The sequence below is a fragment of the Puntigrus tetrazona genome, chromosome 19 (genome assembly GCF_018831695.1).
Source record: "Puntigrus tetrazona isolate hp1 chromosome 19, ASM1883169v1, whole genome shotgun sequence".
In the NCBI taxonomy this organism is placed as follows: domain Eukaryota; kingdom Metazoa; phylum Chordata; class Actinopteri; order Cypriniformes; family Cyprinidae; genus Puntigrus; species Puntigrus tetrazona.
The window spans coordinates 19,448,489-19,464,608 of record NC_056717.1 but is presented as its reverse complement, the minus strand read 5'-3'; the positions used below and the strand labels follow the sequence as shown (position 1 = coordinate 19,464,608).

The window sequence follows — 16,120 nt, the reverse complement described above, 5'->3', positions numbered from 1 at the left end:
TGCCATTATTGTCATTTTAAATCAATTGAATGCATCCTGTCAAGATAAAAAAAAAAAAAAAAAAGCTGACTCCAAACTTGTGAACAGTAGTGTAAGTGTATAACTCAGTATCGCTGTGGGCAATAGTAATAGTGAGGCTTGACTTGATTAAAAAAGACACTAAAAGCAGGAGGAATAAACAAGTCAGCAAGTTTGTGCGACGCCTAGTGTGTCAGATTTCAAAAGTCATGTGGGGGTTTTCCAGCCTTAAGGAACACCAAGGAAGTAGTCAGGCATTTCAGATTTTTTTCATCACGGTCAAACGAATCTTTAGGATTATTTGAGTCGGACCTCGTAGTGGGATTCGTGCAGAGGCCCGAGGGCCGCCCGAGGGGTCTGGGGGCAGAAGGCGATTCGGATTCATTGCTAGGTGTTTTAGAAAGGCATGCTTCGGTTGCTTTATCGCTGACTTCAGAATAGAAAGCCGAACACGAGTGAAGGAAAAACACTGGGGAACGAGTGTAATGAAGGAATGGGAGGGAGGACAGGAAAACATGTCACTGTCGGTAAGGTTTGAAGAGCGCTAAAGTGGATGGTGGAGGGGTGGAAGTGTATTTGGGGAAACTCCTCCGAAGTTCAAAGAGAGGAGCTTACTAAACCCTGTCCCATGTGACAAGATGAACTCAGGTCGGCGCAACCTGTGTCGAGCCTTACGGCTTTATCCTCTGATCAGATTTCAAAGTTAATATGAGGACAGATGAGACGCGTCGATGCGCCATATGTATCGGTCAAAGAGCAGATAATCTCAAAATATCCAGGATCAAGGTTAATCTGTCATAAAACGCAGTCTTAGCAAGAAAATATCCAATTCTCCGCATCGTTGGCGTGTCGGACCGGCTGTACGTGGTGCATTACTGTGAAGATTTGAGTCTTGCAGCATATTGTTCATTCGGTTTCAAACGTTGAGAGTTTCGCATGATGTTCAGTCCGTTTGCGCAATACGTGTTTTATGTTGTTGTTTTTGTAGAACGTTACAAGGATCAGCAGTCGTTATACAGCATTAAGCTCACTTCCTTTTGCTCTGATCTCTTTGGATTATCTGAGATTATGGGATTTCATATTTAAAATCGCTGCCCAAGTTTCTCTAAATCCAGAATAAGAGGTTCCGGGAGAACAGAAGAAGCTGCGAGATCCCGGAGACTTAATAATCACCTGCACTGGGAGTTTATGCAACATCCAGTTACGAGCATCGCAGTTTAACGCTCGGCGTGCGTGTTTGTGTAATAATAGAGAGAGATCCTCGCTTTGATGTGACAGGCGTGAATTTTAATGTCGTTCGCGAGTGCATTTGGATGCTTTCCGTGAGGAGAAAGAGAAGAATGACGAGAAAAAGCGTCTCAGTGAGATACAGGTCGCACGTTGAGTGTCTGGAAATGGAAAGCACGCACTTTCTGAGAATGCCCTTTCCGCGTTTCTGTTGGTTTGCGTGGTTGGCGTCACCTCAGATCAACTCTCAGCAAAAAATGTGCATTGTGGTTTCAGATTGCTTTCAGTGTGAACAGCCCTCAAATTATTCATATACCAAAGTTGTTCGGCATTCCTCCTTAAAATCCATCTTAAAATGGAGCATTGTTTTTATGCAGTGCATTTTGTGCCCCTATAATATACAACAACCTTCAAAAGTTTAGTTCTTTCATTCGATGCGTTAATGTTAAGTCTGCATTTGATTGATCAAAAATGCATTAATATTGTGAAATATTGTATAGCTGCTTTGTATTGTAATATATTTTAATAAAATACAGGTGCTTCCCAATAAATCAGAATGCTGTGGAGAAGCTTTCTATCGTTTTATTGGCTTGATTGAACACGAACCATCATTACGTAGCAGTGGAGTTGATTAATTAGACCATTATTAGTTGGTTTCTTCCTGCTCTATAAAATTACAGAAATCATGATTGCGATTTCGTAAGATACAGATGTCAAAATGATCAGGTGACCTGCAAGAATCTGGTTTATTTCCTTTCTGCGCGTGTGAAAATCGTCTCGAAGTGCCTGCCTAAATTAGAACGGGCGTATTCGATTTGAATTGGTTCACACGAACGGCCCAAATAAAGATCAGGACGGGATATTCTATTATATTAGCAGCATTATGAAACGTTATGGTTCCATTAAAGGCACCAGAGGCTCTTTCGACAGATGGTTGGCGTTCGTAAGAGGATAGATTCACACGTTTATCCCGTTTCTTTTCCGTACGCAGCCTGCGTGCGCGAACGCTGAAAGCCTTTCAGGACGGCCCGGTGTGAAAACGCTGCTAAAATCGCCGTTTTGTTCTCAAATCCTTTCTGCGGAGACAAATTTGTATTTGGGTCAAGATTTCGGGGCAACTCTCTGTTTCACACTCCATTTCATCGTCTCTTTTGCTCTTTCTTGCCTCCGCCCCTCCGTCTCTGTCCTCCTCTCATCCGAGAACACAAGAGGACATGTTAACCTCTAGCGTATAGTCAAAGAGAGAGGAATATTATGGGTGAGTTGCCGCGTGTTTAGTGCTGATTGGTGGGTGTAGCGCAGCAGACGCAGGGGCTCGTTGCCCACCGACCGGCCAGTTCACCTTCAAAACATGGCTACCATGGACAGACCTGACCGTGAAGCACTTTAGAAGATCATTTTCATAATCGGCACATCAGCAAGCATGCTCTGCCATCTTCTTAAACACCACGTGGATAATATGATGCTTTAGAGACTGGATTTTTTTTTTTTTTTTTAGTTTTATTGGAAATATTACAGAAAAAATAAAAAATGACTATAGAACTTTATTTTACTCAATTGAGTATAAAAAGCCGAATATGTATATAACTTATTTAACTTAACTAGTTAAAAATTCCTATATATTTCTTTTTTTTTTTTTTTAAATTTTAATTGTTTTAGCATAGTAGGTTAAAATAGCATTAAATAAATGAAAGACAAACACAGCAAAATTAGTAAAATGTTTAACTAAAATTACAGTGTAAGCAGAAAAAAAATCTAATATAAAATTGTATTTAAATTTATATATAAACCAATGCTTATGATTTATTTATTTTAATGCTGTTTTTGGGACTTTTATATTCATGAAATCTTGACATATCACCGTTTCTAAAAATATGAAGCAGCGCAATTGTTATAAGCAGCATATTATTAGATTATATTGCATTAGATGACTGGAGAAATGGCCGATTTTAAAATATATAAAAATAGAAAACAGTTCATTTAAATAGATTTTAATGATACTTTACAGTATTACTGTATTTTGCAATTGAATGAATGCAGACATACGGAGCTTAAGATACCACTTAATATTTCGAAATCTAATCAACCGGATTAAGTACAAACCTGCATCACGTCGAGAGAAGATATCGCCATGGTTACAGAAATGGCGTCTGGAGGTGGGAATGGGAAAGGAACATTCTTTGCACCTCTGCTGGATGGAGGCAGCTACGGTAAATTGCTAAATGTCTGAAGATCGATATTCCTTGTCCGCTCGCCTCCTCGCTGATGGCTAGAAACGCTCTCAGCTTTCATTAGGGATGTCAGCAAACCAGAGACGTGACCTATACGCAGCCAGAGGTCAGAGCGGCGCCCACTCGCACTGCACAACGACGGCTAGAAGATTTGCTGAAAACTAATAGAACGAGATATTTGAGGCTCGCGCAGTATGACATGCGTTTAAGCTTTCAGAGATATGACAGTGGCTATTAACATTTGTTTATTTTCGTTTTGGCTTTTAGACTTGTGACCTGAACCACATCTGTAATGTCAAATTCTCACATTTTTGCCAATTTATTCTTATTTGTTAATATGCGTGTTTCTTGATTTTTCTCCCTGTGGACCGAGGTCAGCGCCCTTTGCCTGGACTTCAGGATGGAGAAACTGACTGCCATCTAGTGGTATGAATCAACCTAGTGACTGAACACGGGTTCAGATCTAATTTGTCTAGTCTCTATTAAAATTGCATTTATCTTCAATCTCAGTACAGTACATTGCAAATCCTAATATTTTGACTCTTAACTGTCACAATGACTTTATTATTGCTCTGACTGCAGCCTAAATATTAGCTGAGGAAATCATCTCACATCATTTTCTGCTGTTAATTTTCTACCTGATGGCTTTTTTCTTCACTGGATTTTTAAGTTGTAAAAATAATCAGGCGCAAAATATATTCTGACATATGCTGGATCTAAAATGAATGTGAAAGTAAGTTAATAAGAGGATATAACAATTAAATCACATTCAAGTATATATATATATATATATATATATATATATATATATATATATATATATATATATATATATATATATATATTCTTTCATCAAAGATTCCTAAATCAATAAAGGAGGTTGACGAGCAGCACAACTGTTTTTAAAATTGATTGTAATATTAATAAAAGTTTCTTAATCAGCGTATTAGATGACTAAAGAATGACTGCTGAAGATTCAGCTTTTGAAATATTAAAATTGAAATTTTAATGTTTTTACTGTATAAATGTATCTAAAATGAAGCTTTAAGCATATAATATTTAAAAAAAAAACAACAAAAAAAACACTATCCTAGCTAGCAATATATAGCAACGAAGTTCTTCAGAAAATATACTGATGTAGATAGATAGATTGATTGATTGATTAAAAACAACACTTCATGCCAAAAAAATGCATCACATCATTTTAATTAATATTTTTCCAACTGAAACCCACACACAGCAATCAATTCCAGCTCTTACAGTCTTATCCATACAAGACAGACATGTGGTTTCCTTCAGTTTTCCAGATCCGTCATATCCCTGAAACGCGGCTCCGGGGCCCGTCTGTGTCCTCCCACAGGAGCTCGCTTTCAGTCTGGGATGCGTTTCTACATCCATCATATATGACAAGCCCAGACAGACTGTTGGAAAACACGCTAAACATGTTGCTTCTCCAAGAGCAGTCTGTCGTAATAAGATTATGTGACCTGTAAATATGTAAGGCCTTGTTAAACTGTCATCTCTTTCCAAACCATAGAAACTGACCTGTAGGCTAAAAACTAAACATAGAAGCAAGGAGAAAAAAAAACTAATTTCAGTATAGTAATGTTCTGGGTTTTTAAAAAAAGAATTTATGCCACTATTATGGCTATACTTTTCAAAAATGGTGTTTATCTATAAAGTAATGACTTACAAACACAAATTAAGTAGAATTTTTCTATAGTGTTTCATACACTTGAGATTTGACATGATTTTTAATGTTTTTTTTGAGAAGAATCTCTTATGCTCACTAAGGCTGCAATTATTTTATTAAAAGATTACATTTAAATAATTACATCTAAAAATAACAGTTTTCTCTTGTAATAGATGTTTTAAAATGTTTTTGTATTCCTGTCCTTTAGCCTTATTACGTTGTCATTTGGTTGTGCGAAATTCATTATAAAATACCGATTTAGAAACGTTTATCATCAATGTTAAAAATGATTTACAGGATTAATAGAAAGTCTAAATTTATTTGAAACCATGCTTAATGAGGCTAAAAATTCAGCTTTGCATCACAGGAATAAAATGCATTTTAAAATTATTTTAACAGAAAATAGTTATTTTTAATATTTTCTATTGTATTAAAAAAAAAAAAAAAAAAAATGCAGCCTTGGAGAGCATAAGAGAGCCTTCTCTCCAAAAACTTCAGAATAGTGTATTTATGCGATGACAGATCTTAAATGATAGAAGATTTCTAACATAAATCATGTGAAGTATAAGCCGTGATCTCATTTCAGCGAAACGCAGACCGCAGATCTCCAGTAACGTCTGCCCACGTCTCTCTCTTCCTGCAGGAAAGCAGCTATCACGTTTGATAATGGACCGTTTAACGGCTTTCTCCAGGTAATGAGGCAGATGACTCAACTTCCTGTTAACACCAAGAACAGCTTTCTGTCTGGGAGCGAGACAAACTAAGAGAGAGAACGAGACGGCAAGGTGGGGGTAAATGCATCTAAAGGAAAACGAGATGCGCGTTTGCCTGTTTCCAAAACTCGATGCTTGGATGTTTTTCGGTGTTCGCTGGTTCACAGAAGAGGAACCTTCTGCGAGCGATTATTAAAAGGCTCCCTGAAGAGCATTCGAGTGAACGCTCCTTAAAAGAACAGCTTTTTAAACTTGAAAAATGGTATAATTATTTGTCCAATGGAAAGATTTATTTATTTTTTTTTAGCTAAAATGCTTTCAGATGGGTTCAGATCTCTATCCCTACGCATAAGCAGTAATAATAGTGTTTCTTGCTTTTGCCGACACCGCTCATCAATACTTCGCTTTAACATTGCAACGGCATTCGTAAGACAGACGCATCTGCAAAGCACAGATGGCCACATTTATAGTTGATAAGTGTACATCTTCAGCTGCCTCTTAAGAACAAGCCCTTGAAAGCAACAGAATGTGGCAGGAAGCGATGCAACATTCACGAGTTTGAGTGCCGTGATGGACACTCGATTTCTCTTCTGGCTTTAGCTGCGTGTTTGGGTTGTCAGGCTCTCGCGTGCGGGGTGGATTGAAGTGTAGCTTCGTGTGGAGGAACGTCACGGAGCAGAATGCGTTTTGTATTAAGTCGTCTCATACCTGCAGACTACATCTGTTTGCTTTTGCGGTAAACGGCTTGTCAAAAAATCTTTTGAACCTCTCGCCGTGCCGTTTATTCAAAGGAGCGCTTCGGCCGAAACCTCATGTTGTTTCGAACCTGTGTGGTTTTCTTTCTTCTGTGGAACGAATACAGCCGGAAAGTGAACGGTGACCTTTCTGAAAGCTCAAAAAAAGGACACAAAGCAGCATAAAAGTGACTCTTGAATCTGTTGTATTCCAAGCCTCCTCGAGTGAGGAACGGACTGAAGTGCTATTGAGCTGCTATTCAGTGAAAACCTTCTCTACCGCATGCAGCAATCTCATTCACATTGTGTATTTTCAAATGTGATGCATCAAGATGTATTACACTGGGTCCGAAGCCATTGATTGTATCAGGGGCGGTTCTAGACCCCTTTTTCATCAACTGTAATCGGTTCTCTGACTGATCAGGACAGCGCTGCTTCCTCCAGAAGGTTTATCGTTCTTGTTTGTTTATCGATCTCACGTGCTGTAATAGAACGTCAATGAATGTAATAGAAGGTTAAAGCATTAGAATGAAGGCACTACACAGAATTCAATGGCACGATATTCAAGAAAACTCAGTCGGCTATGTCTTAAACATAAATAGTTAAAATATTGGATGTGTGTCAGTATAACGGATATATGCATTCATTACTAATCAAACCAAAAAAACAAACTTGAGAATCGCTCAGTGACTCTGTAAGTTTAATAGGTAATTGTAATAGAGTTTGTATTACGCTCTCTCTGAGTTTGTATGGTCTCTCTGAGGGCTCGAGACACACCTGGATGATATGATTCATAACTAATAACACCATGTCTAATTTGTCTAATGCGCGATGAAGTGCTGAAAAGGGCTTATCATTTGAATTTGAAAATATTCCAATCACCTGGATTAGATCTGAAAGTAGAAGATTGACAATGGATAATAACTTATATTTCAACCAAAACTAAATTGCTGTTATATGAATCATTAGTCTTTTAATATACACTAGAATTATTTTTTTATAAGATTTCTTGACATTTATTTTTTTTTTTTTTTTTTTTTTTAGCAATTTTTCTATTTCCAATAAATGCTGCTTCTTTAAACTTTCAGTGAAATCCAATAATCCCTCACAGTATGCTGGAAAAAAACGTTTCTACAAAAATATTAAGCATCACAACTGTTTTTAACATTGATAATATTAGGAAATGTTTCTATCAGAACGATTTCTGAAGGATTCTGACGCTGAAGTAATGATGCTGAAAGTTTAGCTTTGCATCGAAGAAATTTTTAGTTCATTATTTATGATTTATTTGTATATTTTCGATCAAATAAATGCAGCCTTGGTCAGCATGAGTCAAAAACATAATTTTTTTTTGACCGTTTATCTGGTTCACCTGTGCTGTAAAGCTGAGCTGTTAGAAAACCGCACGCAGTAAGCGAAGATAGCAGCTCACCTTCCTTTGCAGAAAAACGTACCGTACGGTAAGAACTCCACTTGCTCCTTTTGGCCTTTTTTAATCTGGCTGCGGATCTCCCATCGGTGTCATATGCTCTAATGAGGCCTTGCGAGAGGACAGTGCTGTCCACGCAGTCGGGTTTCTAGGACGCTAATTACTCCTGCCGGAGTTCTGCTTTATTGACAATGGCTTTCTTGAAAAAGCTTGTCGAGGGACTAATAATGACCAGCTGCTTCCCACACTGCAGCGCAAACTAATGAATACTCTTTCAATCAGGGCCTGTGATGGATTTAATGACAAAAATCATTTCCGCCCACAGGCTGCAACAAAAGAAAAAAAACGCACCGATATAAGCAGAATTGCATCGGTCCCCGAAGACCTGCGCCAACCGTTCTTGAAATCCTTGTGACCAGGATCAAACGCCGATGGTAAATGGGCTTCGCTCCCTTTGTTTCATTTCATTTCGCGCTTGTTTTTGCTTGATAAGTGATGAATGAAAAGCTATATTGTATCAGCGTGTATCTCAATGGCTGCCATCTGTCTGAGGGCCCCGTTCGCTCGCCGTCGTGGGAGGAAGTGGCTTTATTGATTCGATTCTGAGCTGAATTTCCCGCAAGTCTCCTCGCCAGACTATGCCAAATCTTTGAGTTAAATGACAAACGGGCTGACAGAAAAGAGAAATGACTCTTCTAAACGCGTGCCAGGACGCGAGCATACTTCCTGAGGACATCCCTCGCAGCCAGGGGATTCACGTTTTGGCAGGCTTTGATTGGTTTGATGGCTTCGGCGTCCTCGCGGCTGCGTGAGAACGTTTGTTTCTCAACGTACGAGACCTTTAAGAGGATTTACAGCATTTTGCTCTGGGAGCCCTCGGGTTTGTGTCTCATTAATACCTGGGAATCTCTCTGGATTTGTTACGGGATGAAATGAATGTTGCGTATTTGCTGTCGTGCTTTGAATTGTGTAATCCTCCTTCAAGTCAAGGGCAAGTTATTGAGGTCTGCACTTTATTGTTAAGCCCTCATTTTTAGTTAACAACTGATATGGTCAGTATGCTAATAGCAACTAACAGTTACACACTTTTGTGGTTTAAAGTGTGTAATTGTATCTATAGAGGCCAGATGGAATAAAACCACTCATTAAAGTGAGTTTTGCTGAAGGTTAGTGGTATTATGCAAACTCTAAAATTGAAATTAAGTGACTTTTTGCTTTAAGCGATGCAGTTCATACTCTTCCTTTTAAATACTTGGTTCTGATTGGCCAGCACCTCTAATATGTTTTACAATATTCTACATTTAACTCTTGTTGTACTAAAAATCCTTAACCTAATTTGATGTTTTGTTATATTATCACCAAATAATGGATCAGTCGGTCTTTTTGTCAACTTTGTGATTGTTTGTGATTCTCATGGATCTGAACTTACTCATTTTGAGTGGAAAAAACATCATTTGTGGATAACCATGGCAGAATTCATAAAAAAAATTGATTTCCGTAAGACCACGTCAATGAGGTTTATGATTTATTAGATATTTTATAGGCTGGATTATTTTTATCCCAAACATAATCCAGTTTTTTGAGAAAGTTGCTCTACCGTGTCCGTAGGATTTAGTTCGTTCTAAATGTCATAATATTATCTAGAATCCTCAGAAAAATAAAATATTCTGTAAAAGTCAAAGTGACCAGAATGCAAATTATTTTTGTTTATATATTTTTATACATAGACTGCTGCAAAGAAACAAGAGGCGAAGTCTAGCTTCAAAAGAGGAATACTATTTATTGTAATACTTCATTTGATCATAATATAATGTAATATTTCTTAATGTACACGGAATATATACTTATTTATATATTTGGGCATAAGCTACTACAAGGGACACGTACAGTAATTAAAGCAAACATAGAAAAAAAAAAAAAACATGAGAATATCATTGGCACAGATGTGAAGAATACACATTGGGGGAAAATAAAAACTTGAAAACGTTACAGTCTCACAGTGAATACATTTTCATCTGTTTACACATTCATGGCTTAATACACAGATCTGGATGAAAACACAAAAGTATGCTGGAAAACCTCTTATCCAACATTACAGAGACAGACTGCCTCTTTGTACAAACACACACACACACACACACACACACACGCTCCTAAATATTTGATTTGAGTGAAAGTTATTTGTGTTGTCTGTTACCACGAGTATTAAATTAAAGACACTGCAAATGGAAAGATGTTTAAAAATCCTCCTTCGTAACCCATTTTACGTCCAACAGGATGCTCAAAGAGAAAAAGGCAGGATTTCATCCCAACTTCTGTTCCGTTTAGAAATTCGTCAACATTTTTCTGTACTTTCTCAGCAATAATTCTTGACTGAACGCGATACAGCCAGAAAAGTAATCGGATTATGAGGTCAATGAAGCGTTTAAGTGCTTTAAGGGGATGGAAAGAATGTATAGATTCTGTAAATACCGCTGTGAGACAAATGCACTTTTTTTTTTTTTTTCCCAGCATCCGAGTAACCGTATTTTTCGCTTGCTTTTGCCCTTGGTCAGTATTTGCACCGCAGATCAGCTCCGTTTCCGTAATTAATATGCTTGACTTGTGTGAGCAAACTCTGCCATCAGCCCAAATTAGCTAGCAAACAAACAAACAAGCTCAGAGCGGCAGAGCATGATGGGTAATGGAGCGTTACGCCCGATGGCTCCTTCAGAGGTATCGGGAGCGGCAGAGTCACGTGAGACGGAGATGTGTGCTGAGAGGCGGAGTTAAATTAGCGTCGATCACGGTGACGGCGTGTTTACCGACTAATCAAGTGTCAGTCAGGACGTACATAAAAGCTCGGCGGGGACAGAAAGGGCATCTTCTAACTCTGCTGACACGGCGGCGCTGATCTAAACACAATCACGCGCTGCTGAATCAGACCCAGAACTCGCCGAAACGAGAGCTAAAGATGCTGAGCGAGGTGAAAACTTGAGGTGTGGCTGCAGTGAGATGTTTGAAAGTGTTACCCTTGAGGAGCAGACTTTATGGGGATGTATAGGGCCACGGAGAGGTCAAACCGAGGTCGCTCCAGTGTGAAACGATACAATAAATAAGATAAGCTGCTCAAGAGGAGTACAGCGTTAAAGCGGACTAGAAAGAACCAAAAGCTAACACAACCACGTGAATTTAAACGGTTTGCTTCTTAGGGCAACCAAACAATACACAATACGACAAGGAACTGATAACAAATGACATAAATCAAACACAACAGGGCTGTAACCGCCATGGGATATTTCCCTCGATTTTTTTTTATTTTTATTTTTGGGGGCTTACGTCCTAACTGAAACAATACATGATAAAATGTTAAAAAGGCAAATGTAAAAATAATAGAAATTCAGTGCTTAAAAGCAAGGTGATAAAGTTTTATACATGCTACTGTTTAAAAAGATTAATTTATTACTTCAATCTTCCTGATGCTGAAAATCCAGCTTTGCATCGCACGAATAAACTGCTTTTTACAATATGATAAAATAGAAACGGATTATTTTTTTTAAATTGGTATATATCATTATTCTATTGTATTTTTTGACCGTATAAATGCAGCCCTGGTGAACGTAAAAGTGTTTTTTCAAAAACATACATAGTTTTTGACTTCGTTCTGCATGCGACCCGTTTCAAAACTTTCGCAAAGACTTCTCTTACAAACATTTTTTGTTTTTTGTGCACAAAATCAATAATCTTTTGCGGTGTAGAGGTGGCTATAAATATTCGGTTTAGTGTAAAAGAGGAATAAAATTAACTACCGCATTTCAGTATGCGAGAAAGAAGACCAGTTGCCATTCAAGTATCGTGGCGTGCTGCCCTGCGAACATGGTAAGTAGAGTATGAACGTGTGTGAATGAGTATTTTACAAAAGGAAATACGCTTTCTAGCAATGGTGTCCCATTTATTATAGCCCATCCAATCCTGAATATGTAGTCCTTATCCTGAATGACAGTCATATAAACTGTTGAACAGCAGCAAATTCATTTTGAAAATGTCTCGCGTGAAAGCATCGGTTTAACCTCGGCTTATGTTTCTGTAGGACTGTGTTGTCATTTTTGGACTCTACGCTACTTTGTGTTTCATGGAAGAAAGAAGAACACGGGTTTGGAATGACACGAAGGGTGAGTAAATGACTACAGATTGTTCACATTTGTGAACTAACCATTGAAAAAAAAAAAAAAAACCCCGCTAGAATCGGAGATCACTCGCTTTGTGCTAGTTAAGGCTGGAATGGTAAACACATTCAGATCATGTTCTCTGCGCACCTAATGAACACGTCCACGGGGGGAAACGGACAGAATGCATTCCATCACAGTACAGAAAACACAATGGATTTGGCTTATTTCACAGTGAGACTCTCACTTCACAACAGAACACGGTCGAAACGCACAAACTGTGAAAAGAAACGTGAAAACGCTGAGGCGTTCTCGCAACGCCCAACTCGAACGCCAGTGACCCAATTTACTCTTCAAGTATAAAGTCCAGTGGTATCGACCTCTTCAAGTTACGAACGGCGCAGCAGATATACGTTCGGTGACTGGAGGGAATGAAGAACCAAGGCTGTTTTTACAACACCAGCTACACACCGAATTTACATTCAGAAGATTAATTTTCCAGCTAGGATTATTCAACGTTATGTTACTACGCCATAAAGCTTCATTAAGGCTTGTGTAGGCCTCCAGCTGTTAGTTTCCTCTATTTGCTTAGTATACAGTGTTCTTTCTGTACAGATTTTACACGTGTTCAGATTCATCGCTCGAATCTTCCATTTTTTTTTTTTTTTTTTTTTCATGCCATCATTGGGGAAAAAAAAAATTCCAGAGCTTATCGTGACTCTGAAATGAAATGCGACCGGCTGGCGGTACGTGTAATCTGATTGGCTCTCCCACCCAGCTCAAGGCATGATGTCTATTTGAAGTAGTTGAGCCCGGCCACCAGAAGAAACTTCTCCAGGAAGAGTTCAGAGTCGAGCACCGCGATGTGAGCCGCACGTCCGATCAGCGTGTTTGCCGTGTTGGGTAACGCGTGGAACACGTTCTGTCTGATCAAACGACAGTTTGGAGCGCTCAGCAACGGCTGGAGCAAGTTATTGATCATCTCCGTATATACTGGACCTGTTAAAAAGCAAATATATGTATCACGCACACACACATTACATAGAAGCACAACATTTAGTATATAATTTTGTAGACATAGATTGGATTATCATACCACAGACCTGGTTAATAAGTGAATTAATGTGTCTATATTTTGTAAAATGTGTGTAATTTTAGACTAGCACTGTAAATGCATTGCAGGTTTTTTCTCGTTTTTTTAATTAATCAACATGCAAAGATTTGCTGCATAGACCTTGCAAACCCTGCGAGCCTAGTTCTTTCCCGGAAGAGCCTGAGAACTCACAAACATGACTCCATCTCCAAGCGGATTGATAAAAACCTGTGCTCACAGACTCTTGGAAAGCCTACCAATCTGATTGGAACTTGGCGTGCTGAGAAAGCTCTTGCCATTTTTTGCCGTCTGCAGCTAGCTGCGCATTGACAGCCTGCATGCTCATATCCCAACAAAGTCTCCATTTCAACGCATCCTTCATTGTTCTACGTGATCATAGTCTCGGTGTGTGTGTGAGTGTGACTGCTCCGAGTGTGTATCCTTAGCTCTGTCTGTCACACTGACACTCACAGAGAGGCTGGATTCTCTAATCTGTCTCTCAAACCGAGAGAAAAAATACCTGTCAAAGAGCCGCACGCCACTCTCAGAGGTGACAGTCTCATAAAATGAAGAACGCTGTCTTCCCTCTCGCTCTCTCTTTAACTTCCTATCAGTTTCCTTTCATTTCATTCACACTGCTGGCAGAGCAATTTGCTGCTAATGGAATACACATGCAGAAAAAAAGCCTCAGGTTTATTTGCGTTTTAAATATTAAAACGATCGTTTCTAGAGCGTTCCAGCTTGTTGTCGGGCCGATGCTATGTGCTCGAGTCGGAACAGGAAGTTAACACACCTGTGGTTCTGTCTTTAAGGGCCGTCCGACACATCTCAATGCGGGCCGAGTGGAAGGGCACGTATCTGTCCTGCGGAGAGGCCACCAACACCACGTTCCTGAAGAACTGAAGACCTGGACAAACGGAGAAAGTATGCGTTTGTTTTATTTTTTTTTTTTTTTTTTTTTTGCTTATTTTTCAGTGAATCTCTACCTGGTTTCTTGCTGAGCGTGTAGAGAAATGTCTGTCTCGGGTCGGTGTGGTCTCTGAACGTAAGCTGCAGCAGGGAACCGGACTTCTTCAGTTTTTGCATTAGCCACAGACCTGAAAAACAAGAATGGAAAGTCACACGGGTTTTAAAGTAAGATGCGGGTTTGGAAATGATGACGGACTCCCTGATTTAAGTCTGTTCAAATGTTTGGGGTCAGCGAGATTTTCTTTTAGTGTTTTAAAAGAGCTTTCAAAGCTGCATTTATTTGAGCAAAAATATGGTAAACAGTAATAGTATTACAATTTAAAGTGCCCCTACTATGTTTTTTTGAAAATAAGCTTTCATGCAGCGTGTGACACAGCTCTAAGTGAATGGAAACATTTTAAATCTGATAGCGCACCGTGTATAAAGTTATTGTCTCTCAAAGAAAGAGTCGACTCTGAATCATTGAAAAGAGTCCTTTTGTTGATGTTAAAATGAAACGGCGCATGCCCGCCCACTTGTTGGTCTGAATGAAAATGCTAATTCATTCTTTGCAACTAGGTGCTGCTTTTGGAGCGTTAAAAATAGCACGGGTAATGCTGTACACAAACGCTGCTTTATCAGGCTTTTAAATGAGACCAGTCGGACCGATCACCGCAGGTTAATGTCACACGAAGTGACGAAAAACGTGCGATTGAGTGAATCATTTGGGAGTTGAGCAAATAAGGTATATAAAAAAAATGCATATATAAGACAATGAAAGTTAACCTGTTGTAAAAACCTTTTACGCAATGGAGGCACTTTAAAATAAGCATTTTCCATTTGAATATGTTTTTAAAATGTCATTTATTGCACTAATGCAAAGCTGATTTTTTTTTTTTTTTTTTTTGCATCATTACTCCACTCTAAAGTGTTACGTGATCCCTTAGAAATCATTCTAATATGCTGATTTGCTGCTCAAGATTCTCCAATGAATTTAACTTTATAAATGTATTTACTGTCACTTTTGATCAGTTTAATGCAACTTTGCTGAATGCAAGTATCAATTTCTTAAAATAAAACCAGACTGAGCCCAAACTTTTGAACAACCGTGTATGTGTATCGGTCGGTGTGTGTGTACCTGTGCTGACAAGCGTGCTGTTATTATACAGTGTTCCCAGGTGGGGTCCAGACAGGGACAGGAAGGTGTGGAGTTTACAGAGGTAACAGCGAAATCTGGGCCGGGTCAGCACAGAGCGGATGATCACATTCCCCAAAGAGTGTCCTATAAAACTGGGAGAAAAAGAAAAAAAAAGTCATTGTGCCCTCCAAAAATAAGAGGATGCATTTAGATTATTATTTTTTTTGTCTCCTTTTATTGCAAGTTATTCTAATCTACAGTTTTAACCAAGTCAGTCATGATCGTTACAAACTTTTAAACAACTGATTTTAAGACGTGAAACTTCAACAAAAAAAAAAAAAAATTAAATACTGTGAGTTTAAAATTAAGATTTTATATGATATAAGGAGACACATGTTACATTTTCCAGTGCCTTGTCTGAATATCTTTAGATTTAATAGCGTCTTAATGCCAAACACTACCTTTCTTTTACTCCTCTGCCATCTTGTGGTAATAATAAGCATAAGCTATGCAGTTCTAGTGAGATCAATGAAGACATCACACATCAGCTTCTAAATGCAGCAATTTATTATTCACTCTAAAGCGTATCTTTAATGTGAAGCTTTATATGCTACGCTACACTTGATATCTGGATCAAACATTTTGGATGCAAACCTTGTCTACAACATACTATTTTGTAAAAAGCTGAAGATCATAAATTTGTTAAATTGTTCTTGAATATCCAGACATAAAGACAAATCTAATGAGGCTT

General features: G+C 38.6%; 1 protein-coding gene across 5 annotated transcripts in view; it reads right to left on the bottom strand.

The window, feature by feature from the left end:
- Positions 1-9,808: 9,808 nt before the first annotated feature.
- The window catches only part of fam135b (family with sequence similarity 135 member B), a 43,296-nt gene continuing 36,984 nt past the window's right edge, over positions 9,809-16,120 (bottom strand). For all 5 annotated transcript variants that reach the window (XM_043217721.1, XM_043217723.1, XM_043217722.1 and 2 more), the window contains 4 exons: positions 15,370-15,521; positions 14,270-14,380; positions 14,077-14,190; positions 9,809-13,189 (listed from right to left, as the gene is read on the bottom strand). In XM_043217721.1, coding sequence (XP_043073656.1) covers positions 12,984-13,189; positions 14,077-14,190; positions 14,270-14,380; positions 15,370-15,521 — 583 coding nt within the window. In that variant the 3' untranslated portion in view covers positions 9,809-12,983. The remainder of the gene's footprint in view (positions 13,190-14,076; positions 14,191-14,269; positions 14,381-15,369; positions 15,522-16,120) is intronic.